Source organism: Carassius gibelio, chromosome B7, assembly GCF_023724105.1.
Source record: "Carassius gibelio isolate Cgi1373 ecotype wild population from Czech Republic chromosome B7, carGib1.2-hapl.c, whole genome shotgun sequence".
Lineage (NCBI taxonomy): Eukaryota > Metazoa > Chordata > Actinopteri > Cypriniformes > Cyprinidae > Carassius > Carassius gibelio.
The window spans coordinates 24,619,853-24,635,100 of NC_068402.1; the positions used below are offsets into that span (position 1 = coordinate 24,619,853).

The 15,248-nt window shown below is 38.9% G+C and overlaps 1 protein-coding gene across 2 annotated transcripts in view; it reads right to left on the bottom strand.

Annotated features, from left to right (window-relative positions):
• Positions 1–15,248, bottom strand: part of LOC127961710 (paired amphipathic helix protein Sin3a) — a 53,875-nt gene that overhangs the window by 6,519 nt on the left and 32,108 nt on the right. Inside the window, exons 7-18 of one of the 2 annotated variants that reach the window (XM_052560941.1) lie at positions 15,010–15,162; positions 14,758–14,913; positions 14,509–14,598; positions 14,273–14,391; positions 13,917–14,127; positions 13,628–13,744; positions 13,283–13,521; positions 11,162–11,345; positions 10,506–11,073; positions 9,000–9,169; positions 8,743–8,916; positions 2,885–2,977 (exon numbers count right to left, since the gene is read on the bottom strand). In XM_052560941.1, coding sequence (XP_052416901.1) covers positions 2,885–2,977; positions 8,743–8,916; positions 9,000–9,169; positions 10,506–11,073; positions 11,162–11,345; positions 13,283–13,521; positions 13,628–13,744; positions 13,917–14,127; positions 14,273–14,391; positions 14,509–14,598; positions 14,758–14,913; positions 15,010–15,162 — 2,274 coding nt within the window. Of the gene's footprint in view, positions 1–2,884; positions 2,978–8,742; positions 8,917–8,999; positions 9,170–10,505; positions 11,074–11,161; positions 11,346–13,282; positions 13,522–13,627; positions 13,745–13,916; positions 14,128–14,272; positions 14,392–14,508; positions 14,599–14,757; positions 15,163–15,248 lie in introns of both variants that reach the window. The other variant, XM_052560940.1, reaches the window with a different exon arrangement.

Here is a 15,248-nt window from a genome sequence, read left to right on the forward strand (position 1 = left end):
GAAAGCAGCACAATGGAATAGAGCTCCAATAATGCTTCCCCCACAAAAAAGTAGAATTCGCACTAACATCAAGATAAGTTGTCAGATTGTGAGCTTTAAAATAACATAGTTTGTCAAAATCTGCTGAAGACAATCACACTACTGTCCCACCACCAATAGTCTCATACCAATAGCGTTCTTGCATTTCAAAGTAAACTTGGCTAAGGATTTTGCCACAACACTTCACCAGCAGTCCAGGTTGGATTAATAGGTTAACAGAGGGCTGGGAAATATGGAGCAAAAATATATCTCTCTATATATTTTGCTATATCTCGATATACGATAGGGCTGCACAATGTGTTGTTTAAGCATCTATATCGCGATGTACAAATCCACGATAGTCACATCGCAGGATGTGCGATGTAGGCTGTCATAGTTGATCCGTTATTCATTGAAATAAGGAAAATTACACACGCCAGCTGCTCCCCGGCCCTTGACGAATGTGATTTGCGGATTAATTGCACAGCTTAACCATCATAGAGTGAAAGTTTATCATTGACAGGACTGAAAACCACATGCAAGTTTAACAGGGAAGAGAGAGAGGGTGTGCGCGAGAGAGACCGAGAGAGAGAGAGAGAGCGCGCGAGAGTCAGACAGAGAGACAGAGATAGAGAGAGAGAGCGCGCGAGAGTCAGACAGAGAGAGAGCGAAAGAGAGAGAGCGCGCGCGAGAGAGACAGAGAGTACATTAGAAGTACCATCAATGTTTATAGAAATGTATATGGATTTATTTTGCATGTAAAAAAAAATTCTTATGAATATATATGTATTTTTGTTTTGTTTGTTTCTATTTTGCTATGTACAATGCTTTGGCAATATGTACCTTTGTATGTCATGCCAATAAAGCAATATGAATTGAATTGAGAGAGAGAGAGAGAGAGAGAGAGAGAGAGAGAGAGAGAGAGAGAGAGAGACAGAGAGCGAGCCGTTTTCAAACAACACGAGCAGGTGTCTTGCTCTCTCTCCCTCGGGCATAATTAATCAAATGATACGATAGTGTCGATGTTTAAATCATTTAAAATGAGAATGTGCTCACCCCATTTTTGTTTGTAGGAAAAAAATATTGCAATATATATCGCAGAAAAATTAAATATCGCAATGTCATTTTTTCCCAATATCGTGCAGCCCTAATATACGATATATATCTTGATATCTTTACAGGAAAAATAACCCCCCAAAAACTACTGCAAAAACAAATATGCCAAATATTACATGTTCAGGGCCCTATGAAACGTTTTATTTTTTCTTCACCAAATGTTTTATTGTTACCTAATTCAGTGTTTTAGCATGTGTAATTATTTAAATGCATAAAAACAACTTAATTAGTTCTTAAAAATTCTACACAAATTCTTACAATAGCCTTATGTAAAATGTTTTTTGCCTTTAGAAATTCTGTGTATTTAAATTTTTCTGGTTATCAAATGAAGGCATAAAACGTTCATTTAATTGATCATTTAATTATTTAAAATTAAGCAAACTTTATTTTTTGGTAAATAAAAGGGATTTACTATTAAAAATAAAACATGGAAGAAATGTTGTGTGATTATTCCTTTAAAAAATTATGTTCGTTTCTTTTTAATAGTAGTAGTAGTGGGCTATTTACATTCTGCTGAACAATAGTAATAGATTTCTGTCAAATACTTTTATTTTGACGAACCGTTACAGTTATGTGTATGTGATACTACAGTCTATGATGTGATATATGATGCTAGTTTTACTCAAATCAAATGGTCAGATGCTCATGAAGTGACTATCAGAGCAGTTCTGAAGATGATCTTCATGTGTTTATGTCCTGATTAAGTGAGATGGCGTCTCTGCTGCGTGTCAGGAGCGTGGCGGCTGCCTTGCGTTTTCTGTGTCTTTACACACCAGAACTGGGCCTGACGCGGCGCTGGCGCGCTGCTGCTGCTTGAGGGACGCCGATTTAATCGATTAAATCGGCAAAATAGACTATGTTTGACTGGTGCAATATTTGAAAATCAATAATTATTTATTTATTCTTTAAATTACATTTATATCTGAATTTATGTCAACCTATAGATTTTCAAATATCAAAATGTCATGAATTAATATGTATTTGTGTACAAAATGACATATAAACATATTTTCCTATTTTTTGGCCTGGAAACGCTTCCAACACCCATGCGTGCCGCGTGAAAAATAGGCATCGGTTCTATTTCTAGCATGCACGCGTTTTCCGCGCATCTCACGCAGGCAGTCTGCAAGCGCTAACCTGTTAACATGGGAGCCGAATTAAAAACAGACAAGCCACGCGGCTGAGACGCTTGCGCCTCGCATCCAGTGTGTCGCCGGCCTAAAGAATGAAGACGCGCTTCTGTGCCATTCATCAACACAGACATGCAGGATTCATATTTAAATAGACCATTACGGCTTAATATTTGCAGATATTAGTCCATTACGATTTGATGTAAGTGCAATGACCTACTTTTGATTCATTCATTCTGCGTTAAACTGTAAATTCCGTTTTTATGACTGGATTCCGCGATTCCCTCCACGTTTTTTGCATCGTGGAAATCATTGGGCCATACAGTAGACATCTGCCTGCTGTTCGCCCGACGTCTGAAAACCAAAGTATCTCCATATAATGGAGCCAGTTGTCCTTTTTTTTTTTTTTTGACTAGTTCTGTACACGCGAGGGGAGAGGGGACAAAAGCAAGGAGGCGGGGGGCGAGCGAGCAGGGGCGAGCACAGCACAGAGAAGGCAAACAAGCAAAGTGGCGGAATCAGAATTAAATATAAATATATCGATATATACGATGTCAAAATCTATAATCGGGTTTAAAAATATATCGATAAAATCTGATAGCAAAGTATCAGGCATGTACCTCAGTATCCACAGGTCCATCCGAGTTCTCCTCCTCTGTGTCCAAAAGCTCTACGGCCAGCTGCACAGTCCCTTTAGACTTCTGGAACAATAACTGCAAAGAAAAAAAAAAAAAAAAAGTCCCGTTTAAATGTGCATGGGTAGCAGACCCATATAAATAGAGAGACTAAATGGAATCTGAACTATATTTTGATTTGTAAATAATATTTAATAAGGAGTCATGCTAGGTATACCATGTAAGCTGTACATTTTCCCTTATAAATTCACAGGATTTAACCTAAAATGTTTAGAGAAAAAGACTCCATAGATACGTATCTATCTACACAGATGAAACTGTGGTTAACAAAGTAGTTAAATAAAGAAAAGGTAATGAAAAGAGGAAGCAGATGAGAGCGTGACATTGAAAAATGTGGTCATTAAAACAAAAAGCAGTGATTTTGGCCGATTAAGCCACTTTGACTGATAGCTTGATGGATGGTCAATTGGTTTGCTTGAAAAACCAACAGAAAAGTCTTATCAGCATTTCCTATACAACCATCTTTAACTGTGACTTCAGCATTCTAACTGTGAACACAACTGTAGTACAGAAAAAGCACTTTATTTCTTTTAACAAACCATAATATCTCATCTACACTACTGATAAAAATCTAATCCTTTTTGCTTTTCTCAAAAGTGAAAGCATAAAAATTAAAGTCCAAATTTAAACTTCAGTTTTGATGTGAAAATTTGGCATATGCATACAACTGAACACATATACACAAGTATATTGAATCCAAGCTGCCAAAATGACTCATTTTCTGCTTCCAGGTTTTTATTACATAATAGAGATGAAATTTCAGCACAAGACTATCTGCACAGACATATCAACACCTACAACTTCATCATTGCCTATTAAGCCCCACCCACTCATTTGTTATACAGACAGAAGAAATACTACAGCAGGATCACTGGACTAAAAATAACTAGGGCTGCCTTCAACTAAGGATTTTTCTGGTCGACTAGTAGTTGTTCATTTTAAGTATTAGTTGACTAATCGCACGCTTATTAATAAACCATTTAAATCATTATAATGATCCTTTAATTGCTTACAAAGTCCATAAAGCTATGATTATGAACGTGTCGGGGAAAAACAGTAAGGAGGCTGCATTAACATTTTAATAATACACTGATAAACAAGTGCTTTCTCGTCATCTCCACAGTAGCGGATGAGCCTGTATGCATGTTCCACATAGACCATTACATAATCTGAGAATATTTGTTTTACATTTGAATTGGTTAATTTTAAAAGTAGACATTTCATTCTCTATCGATATATTTTTTACATTTGTAAGGCAAAGATATACACCGTTTCTCGCTCAAGTTCACAGATCGAGGTGACAGAAAGCGCAACCTGTTTGATTTCATTATTTTACAAAAGTGTTCATTATTTTACAAAATGTTGTTGTTATTGTGAGTGCACACAAATAAGCGTAGAGTCTTTACAGATTTGAAAGATGTATTACTCATATCTGTAGGACAAAAAATTATGAAGTATTTTAAGAGCAAGTTAGACCGGCGCCTCCATCTGTCCTGAGGTGAGCACTACTGTTCAGCATCCACACTCATTTTAATATTTGGCCACATGCAGCAACGTTTATTTTGAAATCGCAATGTACAATTCCTGACATATTTAGACATAGGTTGATGTATTCTCCTGTGTTGGCAAAGGTTTATAAATGATTTACGTTACAAATCTGGTGAGATAATGCAAAGTTTTTTTCCCAGATGACGTTCAGAGGAAGAGATTAGCAAGAGAGGAAGAGGAAGAGATAATTCAATTACAATTATCATTATCGTTATCAACTCAATATCACAATGCGTCACAATCGCAGTTTTCAAATTTACTGCACATGGCTACATTTTCATTTAAATTATCAAATCTATTTTGTGCTAAAAAAAAAGAAATATTATATAAGCACAGCAGGCTGTTTAAAAAAAAAATACTTATTTAAAATAAGTGATTTTAACGAGTCAATCTTTTGTTCGTTATCTGGCTCGGCTCGGTGTACATCTTCAGTTCTCTCTTCACAGCAGTTCAGTCAGTGTACTGTTTGAGTAAATTAATTACTCAGGGATATTGGTCTGTTTAACTCCGAGGGAGTGTCAGCCACATTAAAAAAGTTAACAGCTTAAGTCATTTGTGGATTAATGCACATTGGAGACGTGAACCGGTTAAAACTATTTAGTTCGATTTGGTGAACTGGTTCAAGAAGATCCGGTTACATCGAATGATTCGTTCACGAACCGGATATCACTACACTGTTGTGTTTTGAACTCTCTCACAACAGACAAGGTAGAGATTTGCTATTTTTGGACCAAAATGTATTTTCGATGCTTCAAAAAATTCTAACTGACCCTCTGATGTCACATGGACTACTTTGATGATGTTCTTATTACCTTTCTGGACATGGACAGTATACCGTGTACACAGTTTCAGTGGAGGGACTGAGAGCTCTCGGATTAAATCTAAAATATCTTAAACTGTGTCCCAAAGATGAACAGAGGTCTCACGGGTTTGGAACGACATGAGGGTGAGTTATTAATGACATAATTGTCATTTTTTGGTGAAATAACCCTTTAAGTTATAAACATGTCTTTGTAGTAATTTAAACTAAAACGGATTGTCTCTTAACGCCCACACACTAGAACTCATCAACAAAGACATCTATTGCTGTTGCCACCACCTGTAGTACTTCGAATACTCTCTAGTTGTTATTCTGACTACGCCTTTTCTTTTTTGACTTGAAACAGTGGTCTGGGCCAGTGTTGCCAACTTGTGAAAAAACGGTAAGAAGAATCAGGCTGCATGTGTACAGTACAGCATGTGTACAATACTATTTTGAAGACAATATTTACCTAGAATATGCATAAAAACTACAGTATACTTTAAGCTTTAAATGTACATCTTTGGTAGTTTTATCCATACCATACCAATTCCATAATAAAGAGAGAAGTACACAGTTGCTGGATCTGAAATCAAAAACTTTCCCACTATATGGTATTTGAAAAACAGTAAGCTGAAATGGTAAAATATACAAATTCAGGGTATTTCAAAAAAGTCTGAGTATAGTACCAAAATGACCTTCTACTTGCAGCGAAATTTTGAAGTGTGCATTTGATGGAAACTTTACTATCCCATGAGGCCACGAGAGAGGATTATGAATGGCAGTGAACCGATAGGTCACATGACAGTAACATGGCAGAGATAGTCTCAGGTTACGAATGTTAACATGGTTCCCTGAGTATGGAACAAGACACTGCATCCTCTAGGGGTTGCTATGAGGAACACCTCGTCGTGACCCGTGTCTGAAGCATACATTGAAAAAACACCAACTTGTTGGCCGGCTACAGCCTCTGACGTCACTACCGGCGTGACTATCAACAAGCACCTGTAGAGCAAGTCATTCACTTCTTCGTCTGAAGCTTGCGTCCGAAGCATGGCAGGGAGCTAGAGGACGCAGTGTCTCGTTCCCTACTCAGGTAACCATGGTTACAATCGTAACCTGAGACATTTCCTTACAAAGGAACTTTGAACTACTTCCTATAGGGGTCGCTATCGGGAACAGTATACCCAAGCCTCCATGCTGAAGGGAGTGCAGGCTAGAATCATGGCAAGCACCAAGTACCAACTCTACCATTTCCACAGGAGTTGCCCCTGGGACATTAAGACGGCTCTCTGTGACAGTACCCCTTATTGCCAAAGGCCTAAGCTACATCTACATACCCAACTTAATTGTTAGGGCCTCGGCCCGGGGTAGAGCTGAAGACTTGGATTAGGAAAAATCCCTTTAAAGCAGGGGTGGGGAACATTAATCCTGGAGGGCCTGTGTCCCTGCAGAGTTTAGCTCCAACCCTGAAAAAAGGGATACTGCTAAGAACCTAGCATTTTCTACCAAGTCTTGCCTGTCAAACAGGGGCTACCGCTAGCTTAAGCATAAGTTTGCTGAAAGAGCTGTCTGAACAGTTCTCTAGTAGCAACAACCTGTTTTGATGGGTATCTGAGGATAAATAGATGGCACCCAAGATGAACGGGGCTTTTACCAACTCAAGAAAGGGCACGAAGCAACCGTGCAAAGCCCTCACCGTATATGATTTTAGAAAGAACGCAGAATACTAGAGTGCAAAATTATCACAGTATGGATATCAGAAAGTGTGTTCAAATACTGTTCTAAGGAGGGGTTTTCATGATAGAGCAGCTCACAGATGGAAAAACAGTATGATTAAGAGTCATCAACTCGATTCATGGAAACAATACTGGAGCGCTCTGGGAAAAACAGAGAACTCTGAGCTTTGAGTAGCATGCTCATAGGCCCCCTTTTTTTGGAAAAAGGGGAGTGCTGCTAAACTACCACAAGAATCACACAAATAGCCCCTTATGTTGAGGGAAGCGATGCTTGAAGTGTATAAACAAAGTGGCTGAATGAAGCCCAAGGTACCAAGGTCTAATCATCTCAAGAGAGGCAGAGCGCGTAACCCTTACCGTAAAGGATTTCAGAAAGTGCACAGAGTCTTGCGTGCACACTTACACAAGAACGCTGCCTCATCTGGATCACATCCCTTAGGTTCTGCTTATTTCCCCATGACCTACGATTCCTCTCACCCCTGCCCGCAGGTGGGGGAGGAGCGCGAGTTGTAACACTAGCCTTTGTGGCTGTCTTTGATCCTCAGATCGAGACAGACCAGGACCTCTATGTTGTTTGGGCTCAGGCTTGGACCTTCGTGGAACAAAGGATCTGAAGGCAGCAGAGCACGCCTTCGTCTCCCTGAAATTCTCGATCACCATCTCCACAGATGTCTCTCCGCTGCCACCATGGCCACCATAGTCCCGCCCATGGTTGAGGCGGCCTGCTTGGTAGCATGGAGAGGTCTGTGGTGCGGCGCCGCTACCTGATCAGGAGAAAGGCCCTTGCCTCAATCCAGGTCTCTTAGCAGATCAGCTTGATATGCTTGAAGCACTACCATTGTTTATAACAAAGCCACAGCCTGACCTGCTGCTGTGTATGCCTTGCCATTTAAGCCAGATTAATTTCTGAAGGAGCTTAGATGGCAAGGAGGGCGCTTAAAAGAAGATGTCTCGCCCTCAGAAAGACATTTTATTTAAATGTTTTAGGTTTTTTTTTTTTTTTTAACGGCCTTAAATCATCACCTTGTTAGCGCATTTTCATGGCAAGTCCAACTTTGGCGCGATCGATAACCTCTAACAGCTCTACATACGCAGGGCAGGAGAATTGAGAAGGCTCAGCCTCAGCCTCAAGCCTTCCTTGAAAAAAAATGCTCACAATGCATGCAGATTGTCTCCTCAAAGAAATCACGTGAAAACATGCTCCTCATCCAAACAAATGACGCAAAGATATCGGGTGTCAAATAATGCCGACACGGATGCACACATTGTCTAAACACTTGCTAGTAGTCGCCATGATATACAGAGAAAGATCGCTCTTACCAGTTCTTTCAGATACACGCTTCAAACAGAACAGTCAGTGAAGACGAAGAAGAGAATGACATGTTCTCCCGGTGCTTTTTTATAGCCGCGACTGTAGTGACGTCAGAGGCTGTAGCCGGCCAACAATTTTGTGTTTTTTTCAATGTATGCTTCAGACACTGGTCACAACGAGGTGTTCCTCATAGCGACCCCTAGAGGACGTAGTTTGAAGTTCCTTTGAAAGGGAACTCCAAATTTCATCATCACTTCCCATATTCATACTCTATAGAACAATCTTTGTTAATGGTCGCAAAGCAAGTTCAAATTCAAATGTAGTACCTACGCTATTTCTGACATTCAGCAAGTGCGTCTTGGTAAATTAAAAGAGATAGTCGTACCTTAAAACAGTTCTCGTCGGACATCAGCTGCTCAGCTTTGCGCTGGTAGGCTGATTCGGCACTTCCTCTAGAAGCTTGGGTGGACAGGGACCCACCGGTGGCTTTGTTGGCAAACTCGCTAAGGAAAAGATCAGTCACCTGTACACAGACCTCATCGCTTACTATATGCTGGAGCTGTGAAAAAAAAAAAGATTAACTGTTAGATGAGATCTTAAAACACTGAAAATGCTTGCTAAAACCACTACTTAAAACCCTACCTGTCTCACTATACTCTGGATGAGTTTGTCCATGGTGAAGGCAATGTAGGCATGGATGGTAAACATTTCCCTCAGCTGGTCCTCGTACTGAGATGTCTCCATGTTGCCATCCAGGAGGTTTCGCACCATCTCTAAGAAGGCGGAGTAGTAGTCTTCAACATCGATGTCCACTGCAAAAACAACCAGGGCATTTCTAATGAATCAATCTCCAACTACAGCATCATAAATAAACAAATTACAGCCTTAAGGCCTTTCCACACTGAGCATGATGAGAAAAAGGGAGGCAAATCGCTGACGAACGGTGCTTTCACACCAGCTTGAAACAATTGTTCACCTTCTGCTAATTCATGCCTGCATGATATAATATAAGCATTAAATGCATTAAATTAGGATAAACAAGGTTCTACACCAGAAACAAACTATCTAGAATGCTTACAAGAAGGCTACATCCTAAAATATAAGTACAATTAGTATCAATCTACACTCGAAAATATTATTGCTTACCTACTTTAAACCATCATTGAGAGCTTGTAATAACTTCTGATTGATCTTTTGTTGATGATACATGGTGTGATTCTATAATAAGCAGACTCATGCCCTCTTTGTATGTTTAATAATGCTACACTCCTAATATTTGTCATAAACATCCTTTATTGCTATAAAAAAATATATACCACGAGCTGCATACAAAACACATACAAAAAATATATTGTCATAATCGTGTTTATTTGCATTCATATTTCATGTGTAGAAAAATAGCGAACACGCCCTGAGACATAACACTTGTGCACATGGAAGAAAACGGACGGTGCTCTACAGATCACATAATTAATGGACAATTAATAGAAATGTTATTCTGTATAAAGAACACGTGAGAATACATTTGTTCTCAAATACCAATGGTAACAAGAACTCAGCATCCACTCTCTTATCTGGGATACTCTTCTTCTGTGTTTGTTTTAACTGGTTTTCTAAAAAGCGCCACCATTCTCATCCTTTAGTGCAACTGCAGCTACTCCGGTCACCTGATCCTAGCTCAAATCATTTTGGACGGCCCGTGTTTTCGCTTTGCGATACTGAAAAGATTCGTCGGACTGGTGAGAAAAATAAAATACAATTCACAATTTAGGTGAGCAAATGTTTGCGGCCTATGTGGAAGCATGCATAGAAATATATTGCTTTATTCCAGCGCGTCGTGTCCGAAATTCGTTTTGCTTCATCACATTCAGTGTGAAAAGGCCTGTAGGCCCCATTTACACTAGTGCGTTTTGTTTTCAAATGAATAACTTTTTCTATGGTTATGCCTGTTATTTGATTATTTGTTATTTGATTATTTTTAGTTTGAAAAATCCGGTGTTGCATTTCAGTGTAAATGAACCAAAACAGAGACTTTTGAAAACAATGGCATGGCTGGCCAGATTCGCTCTGTGTATCCTTGATAACGGTGTAAACAATAACATCATTATTGACTACCTGCTTAAAATCAGAGTGAAATCTGAAACTTACTGGGTTCCTTCAAACGCAGCTGGATGGCCGGGCTGTCGTTCTTCTCTCTTTTCACTCCCAACGTGTTTCTTTCCCACTCTCTCTCTCTGGCATCTTCCTCTATCTGTTTTTCCGCCTGCGTGTAGATCCGTAGCAGTCGGGAGCACAGGATCTGGTGCAGCCGCAGAAAGATGTACCAGTTATTGTTGACATAGAAGAGGTTGTAGGCATCGTCACAATTACTCAGCTTCTGCTGGGTAGCTGCTGTATGGCTGAAGAGGAGCTTAGACTTCGTTGACGTCGTCCCATTGTGCTTTTTAGTCCCGTCTTCATCTGGTTCGGTCTCCTCTTCTTCCTCCTCCTCCACATCAGAAAGCTCGCCGCGTCGGGCGAACAGCATGTCGGGAATGAAATGGTATATGATCTGTTTGATTTTATACTTGTCCTCTTTGTGGATGCCGGACTGCCTCTTCACATGGTGGATGATGAGAGCAGCCGTGTCTTCCAGGATCTGGCTGTCCTCGTACATGATGGTCATGTGAGGACCTGACGGAGGGGCGGCATTGTCTTCTGAAGCCTGCTCTTGCCGCTAAGTTGATGAAAAGGCCATTATGTGCAATCAGACAACAATATTTACAATTTTTGGATTCAAAACATACATTTTGAACGTTTCATACCTCATCATAAAGAGTCTCGATTTCATTGAGCAGCATTTTGGAGCGAAACACCTTTGTGTCGTTCTGTTTGAAGTTAATACCTTGGTGATCTAAAGACTTCAGGTAATACTTCTCATTCTGTTCCCTCCAGATCTTATTGAAGCCACGCTGTGCCTCTCGCCACTCTTCTTCTTTAGTTTTCAGCCTAAGACGACAAACATAATGAATTCTCTGAGCAAAACCTGAAATGAAAAGAACTGTTTAAGACCGTGCTCTCGCTATATGAAACCCCCCCCCCCCCCAAAAAAAATATTGAGATGATTAGAAAACACAATGATGCTACTGGATAGCAATAATATGGTAATTACTTTGGTACTAGGACTGTTTGTTGCTGTTTGTTGGGGCACTGGGGCACTGCAACTAACTTGAGACAACTTGTTTGTTGGTGTTTGTCTGTGTGGTGTGAATTGCCCTTAACAGCATTCATATTTATTTATTTTTTTAAACAGCAAAATTCAGATGTCCTTTAGTTGACCCAAATGTGAAACATAATATTGTTCTCTTTGCATTCACATTAAAGTCTCTAGTTTTACTTTGTTCAGAAACTAATATATTTTTGTAGCTACTAGTTCTTCCTTCAAATAAACTCAGGATATCTGCAGACTTAAAATCAAATGCAATACTTTTTAAAGGCTTTTTAATAAAATGAATACCATATGAGCAGGTAGGACAATATTTATGGTAACATAGGAACTGAAAAAAAAATGGTTTTATAAAATGATAAACTTTACAATTCAGCATTTATTATTATTTGTATTTTTTTAAAAGGTTGTCAAAAGTATAAATTACATTAATTTAAACAATTATTAATCGTCATATTAATCAAATAGTACCGTATTTTCCGCACTATAAGGCACACTTAAAAGCCTTTAAAATAGGCTGTTTTAAAATAGGCCATTCATTGAAGGTGCGCCTTATAATATATATATATATATATATATATATATATATATATATATATATATATATATATATATATATATATATATATATATACATACATATAGAGCTGCTGAGAGCAGTCTCACCCCGGCTAGTCCTTCTGATATGTGCTGCTGGCTCTGAGGTCTCTTTAGTGATTAAACATAAAATATAATTCATTTTGGGTAAATCTAACAGGTAATCTTTGGTCTGTATTCAATTTATCAATGAATTATCAATTAATGAAAATAAAAAAGGCAAATTTATATATTCCGCTTCATTGTAATGGCTTATGGCTATTATTATGTTTAAATGAAAATGAAAGGAGGCAGTGGTATTTGATATCCTATTTAATTTTATTGTAAATATACAGTGAGGAAAATTGCAGTAGCCAAGGCGAGCTGACTGATCTTATCAAGTACGCTGCCGTTTGCAGAATTACCAGATTTCCGTTCTCGCGGACGTCACACTCCCGAGACTAAAGTCCAAACTACCGAGGATGCATGTCCAAAATCAGCATACTTTGTATCTAGAAACGTGTGCCAACCTACATCACCAGACTATTTGACTAGTCTTACCGGTACTTTAGACTGAAGTGGAATCACAGAATCAACAGGTCTGGGGGGAAAAAGTTCATGGGGGGAAAAAGTTAATGGGGAAAAAAAGTTCCGGGTAATTTCGGTGGAAATGCGAAATTAGTATCTTAATGGTTTAGATTTGTATAATGCATTCGCTTCTTGGCTGACTGAAAATGCACATTTATTCTCTGTGGGTCCTTAAAAATTTAAGACCTCTTGAATTCATAATTAAGACTTTCTTGTACCATTTAAAACTTTCTGTGGCGAAACTAAATTTAAGACTTTTAAAGACCTACAGAAACCCTGAAAGTGAACCTGGAGAAGTTTGAGGTTTAAAAATTGCATTAGGCCAAATAAAAATGTTAATTTTAATTTGAAAAACAGTGCAGCCCTATATGCTTTTGAATAATTTCCATAATCATGTACTATATGATATTTAAATTGTACTATAAAGAAAACAAAAACTTTCTAATCTGTCCTCTTTCAAAGAAAGAGCCTTTTCTCCCCACAGTGCATGACATTTTTATAGTTTTATGAATTTGCTAGGAAGGAGTCACCTTCAGACAATAACATTTATGCTGACCTTTTGAGTACAATAGGTACAGAGACAGCAGGGTTCGTCTTAAGCCCATCTATGATGTCTGGAGCTTTATCACCATATATCCTCTGAATAGCTTTACGATGGATGACCTCAGAGGAGCCTCCGATGGTGTTGTCCAGCCGGAACTTGGCCTGTTCCTCAGCCGTCATGCGCGAGAGCCTCTTTTGAACAGCCTCCAGAACACGGATGGTGGCGAGGTTTGTCTCCAGAACCACATCAAGCTGCACGACACATGACATTGAAATAAATATCCTATTACACTGAAGACAATGAAACTTTGGTAAACTGAAATAATATAAAAAAAGTGATATCACTTTTTCTGCTTACCTCAAATCGCTCATCTTCACATCTATATATATGCTCTTCGTACTGGGTCTTTTTGGAGCTGACAAAGGTTGAGTCCTCAGACCAGGATGGAAATGACACCCATGTATCATTCAACACCTGAAAATGTATTCAACATTAGCTGAAATAATCAAAACCTTAGCAAATGGGTACCCATTAGTACCAGTATACCATCAACCAACACCAGCTGCAAAATCTTTAGCTTGAGTGTTAAGCCTGCAAAAAATAATAAATTAAAGTTGTACTAGGTGTGAAAGGATGGTGAACTCACCTCTTTGCACAATGGAGTCCTGCCTGTACATCGAGGCTGCTGGAAGCTTTTGGGAAGGGCTCTGTAACTGGAGCCCAATCTTTTGCAGGATGCATAATCAATTTCCATTGCAATGCCTTCAGTGGCTCGCTCTTTGGGAAAGCTCTCAATATGGGCACACTCTCTGTAGCCAAGGAAGTTCTTGAACCATGTAAAAAGCTCAGGAAATTTCCTGATAATAATAACAAAAATGTCAGAAAGTAAAAAGGTTTATTGAGTTCCAATTTATAATTAATTAAATGAAATGATGGCTGCATAAAAGCCATTAAATCAGACTGAAAGTATGTCAATATGAAATTCTAATGAATTCCACTCACCCCAAAAATGGTAAGACCAGCTGCACAAGTTCAGCCCGTGAGATCACTTCTTGATTGAAGATGACCAAACAGCGCAAGAAATTGTCGTAAGCCTCTGAACTCCGCAGAGCTTTCCGCACCTGAGAAGGGAACACAGTGTACATGCCACTTAAACTGTAATCCTTGTAATATTTACTGTACCAACTTAATTAGCATATTTTTGCATTCCACTGCAAGACTATATTAAAAGCAATCACCTTTTCAAAAAAGAGAGATTCAGCACCAATTCCAAGTTTACTGGCTTCAGCCAGCGAATGGTCTTTTCCCATTCCCAATTTTTGCTTTTTCTGTTGAGGAGTTAAAAGAGGATGAATAATGCTGGTACAATAATAAATAATAGAATGAATAATAATAATAATAATAATGAATAATACAATGTAAAAAAAAAAAAAAAAAAAAAAACAGCAATTTTCAATGTTTTAATTTTACGTTTTACTCAAAATTACCTTAACAGGGGGCGTAGTGGGCAGCCCTGGATGTCTACGAATTGGACATCCATTCTGATTAAACCTCTGCTTATTGTTCAGTTGAGGTCTCTTTACGGTCACCCCATGATCAATACGCACAGCTTCAGCCTTCTCAGCTGTAGTCTTACTCAATAACTGAGGATAAGAGAGAAACACCAAGTGAGATATTACAGATATAATAATATAGATATTATTACCACAGATCTCAACAGGCCAGATCTCAAAACCTACCACTGAACTGTTAGCATCTGGCAGGAACTGGCCGAATTCTGAAAGAAGGTCCTCTTGGCTCTTGAAAAGCTGGGCCACCTGAGCATAGACCTGCTGCTCTGTGAGAGTGGGTGTGTAGTTTCCCCCTGCCTCCTTAGCATTTCGCTGCTCCTTCTGTACAACAAACAAAGGACAAGTTTACCATAAGCATGCAGCATAAAGGCCTGTAAACACACACCACTAGGGATGCACCGGATGTT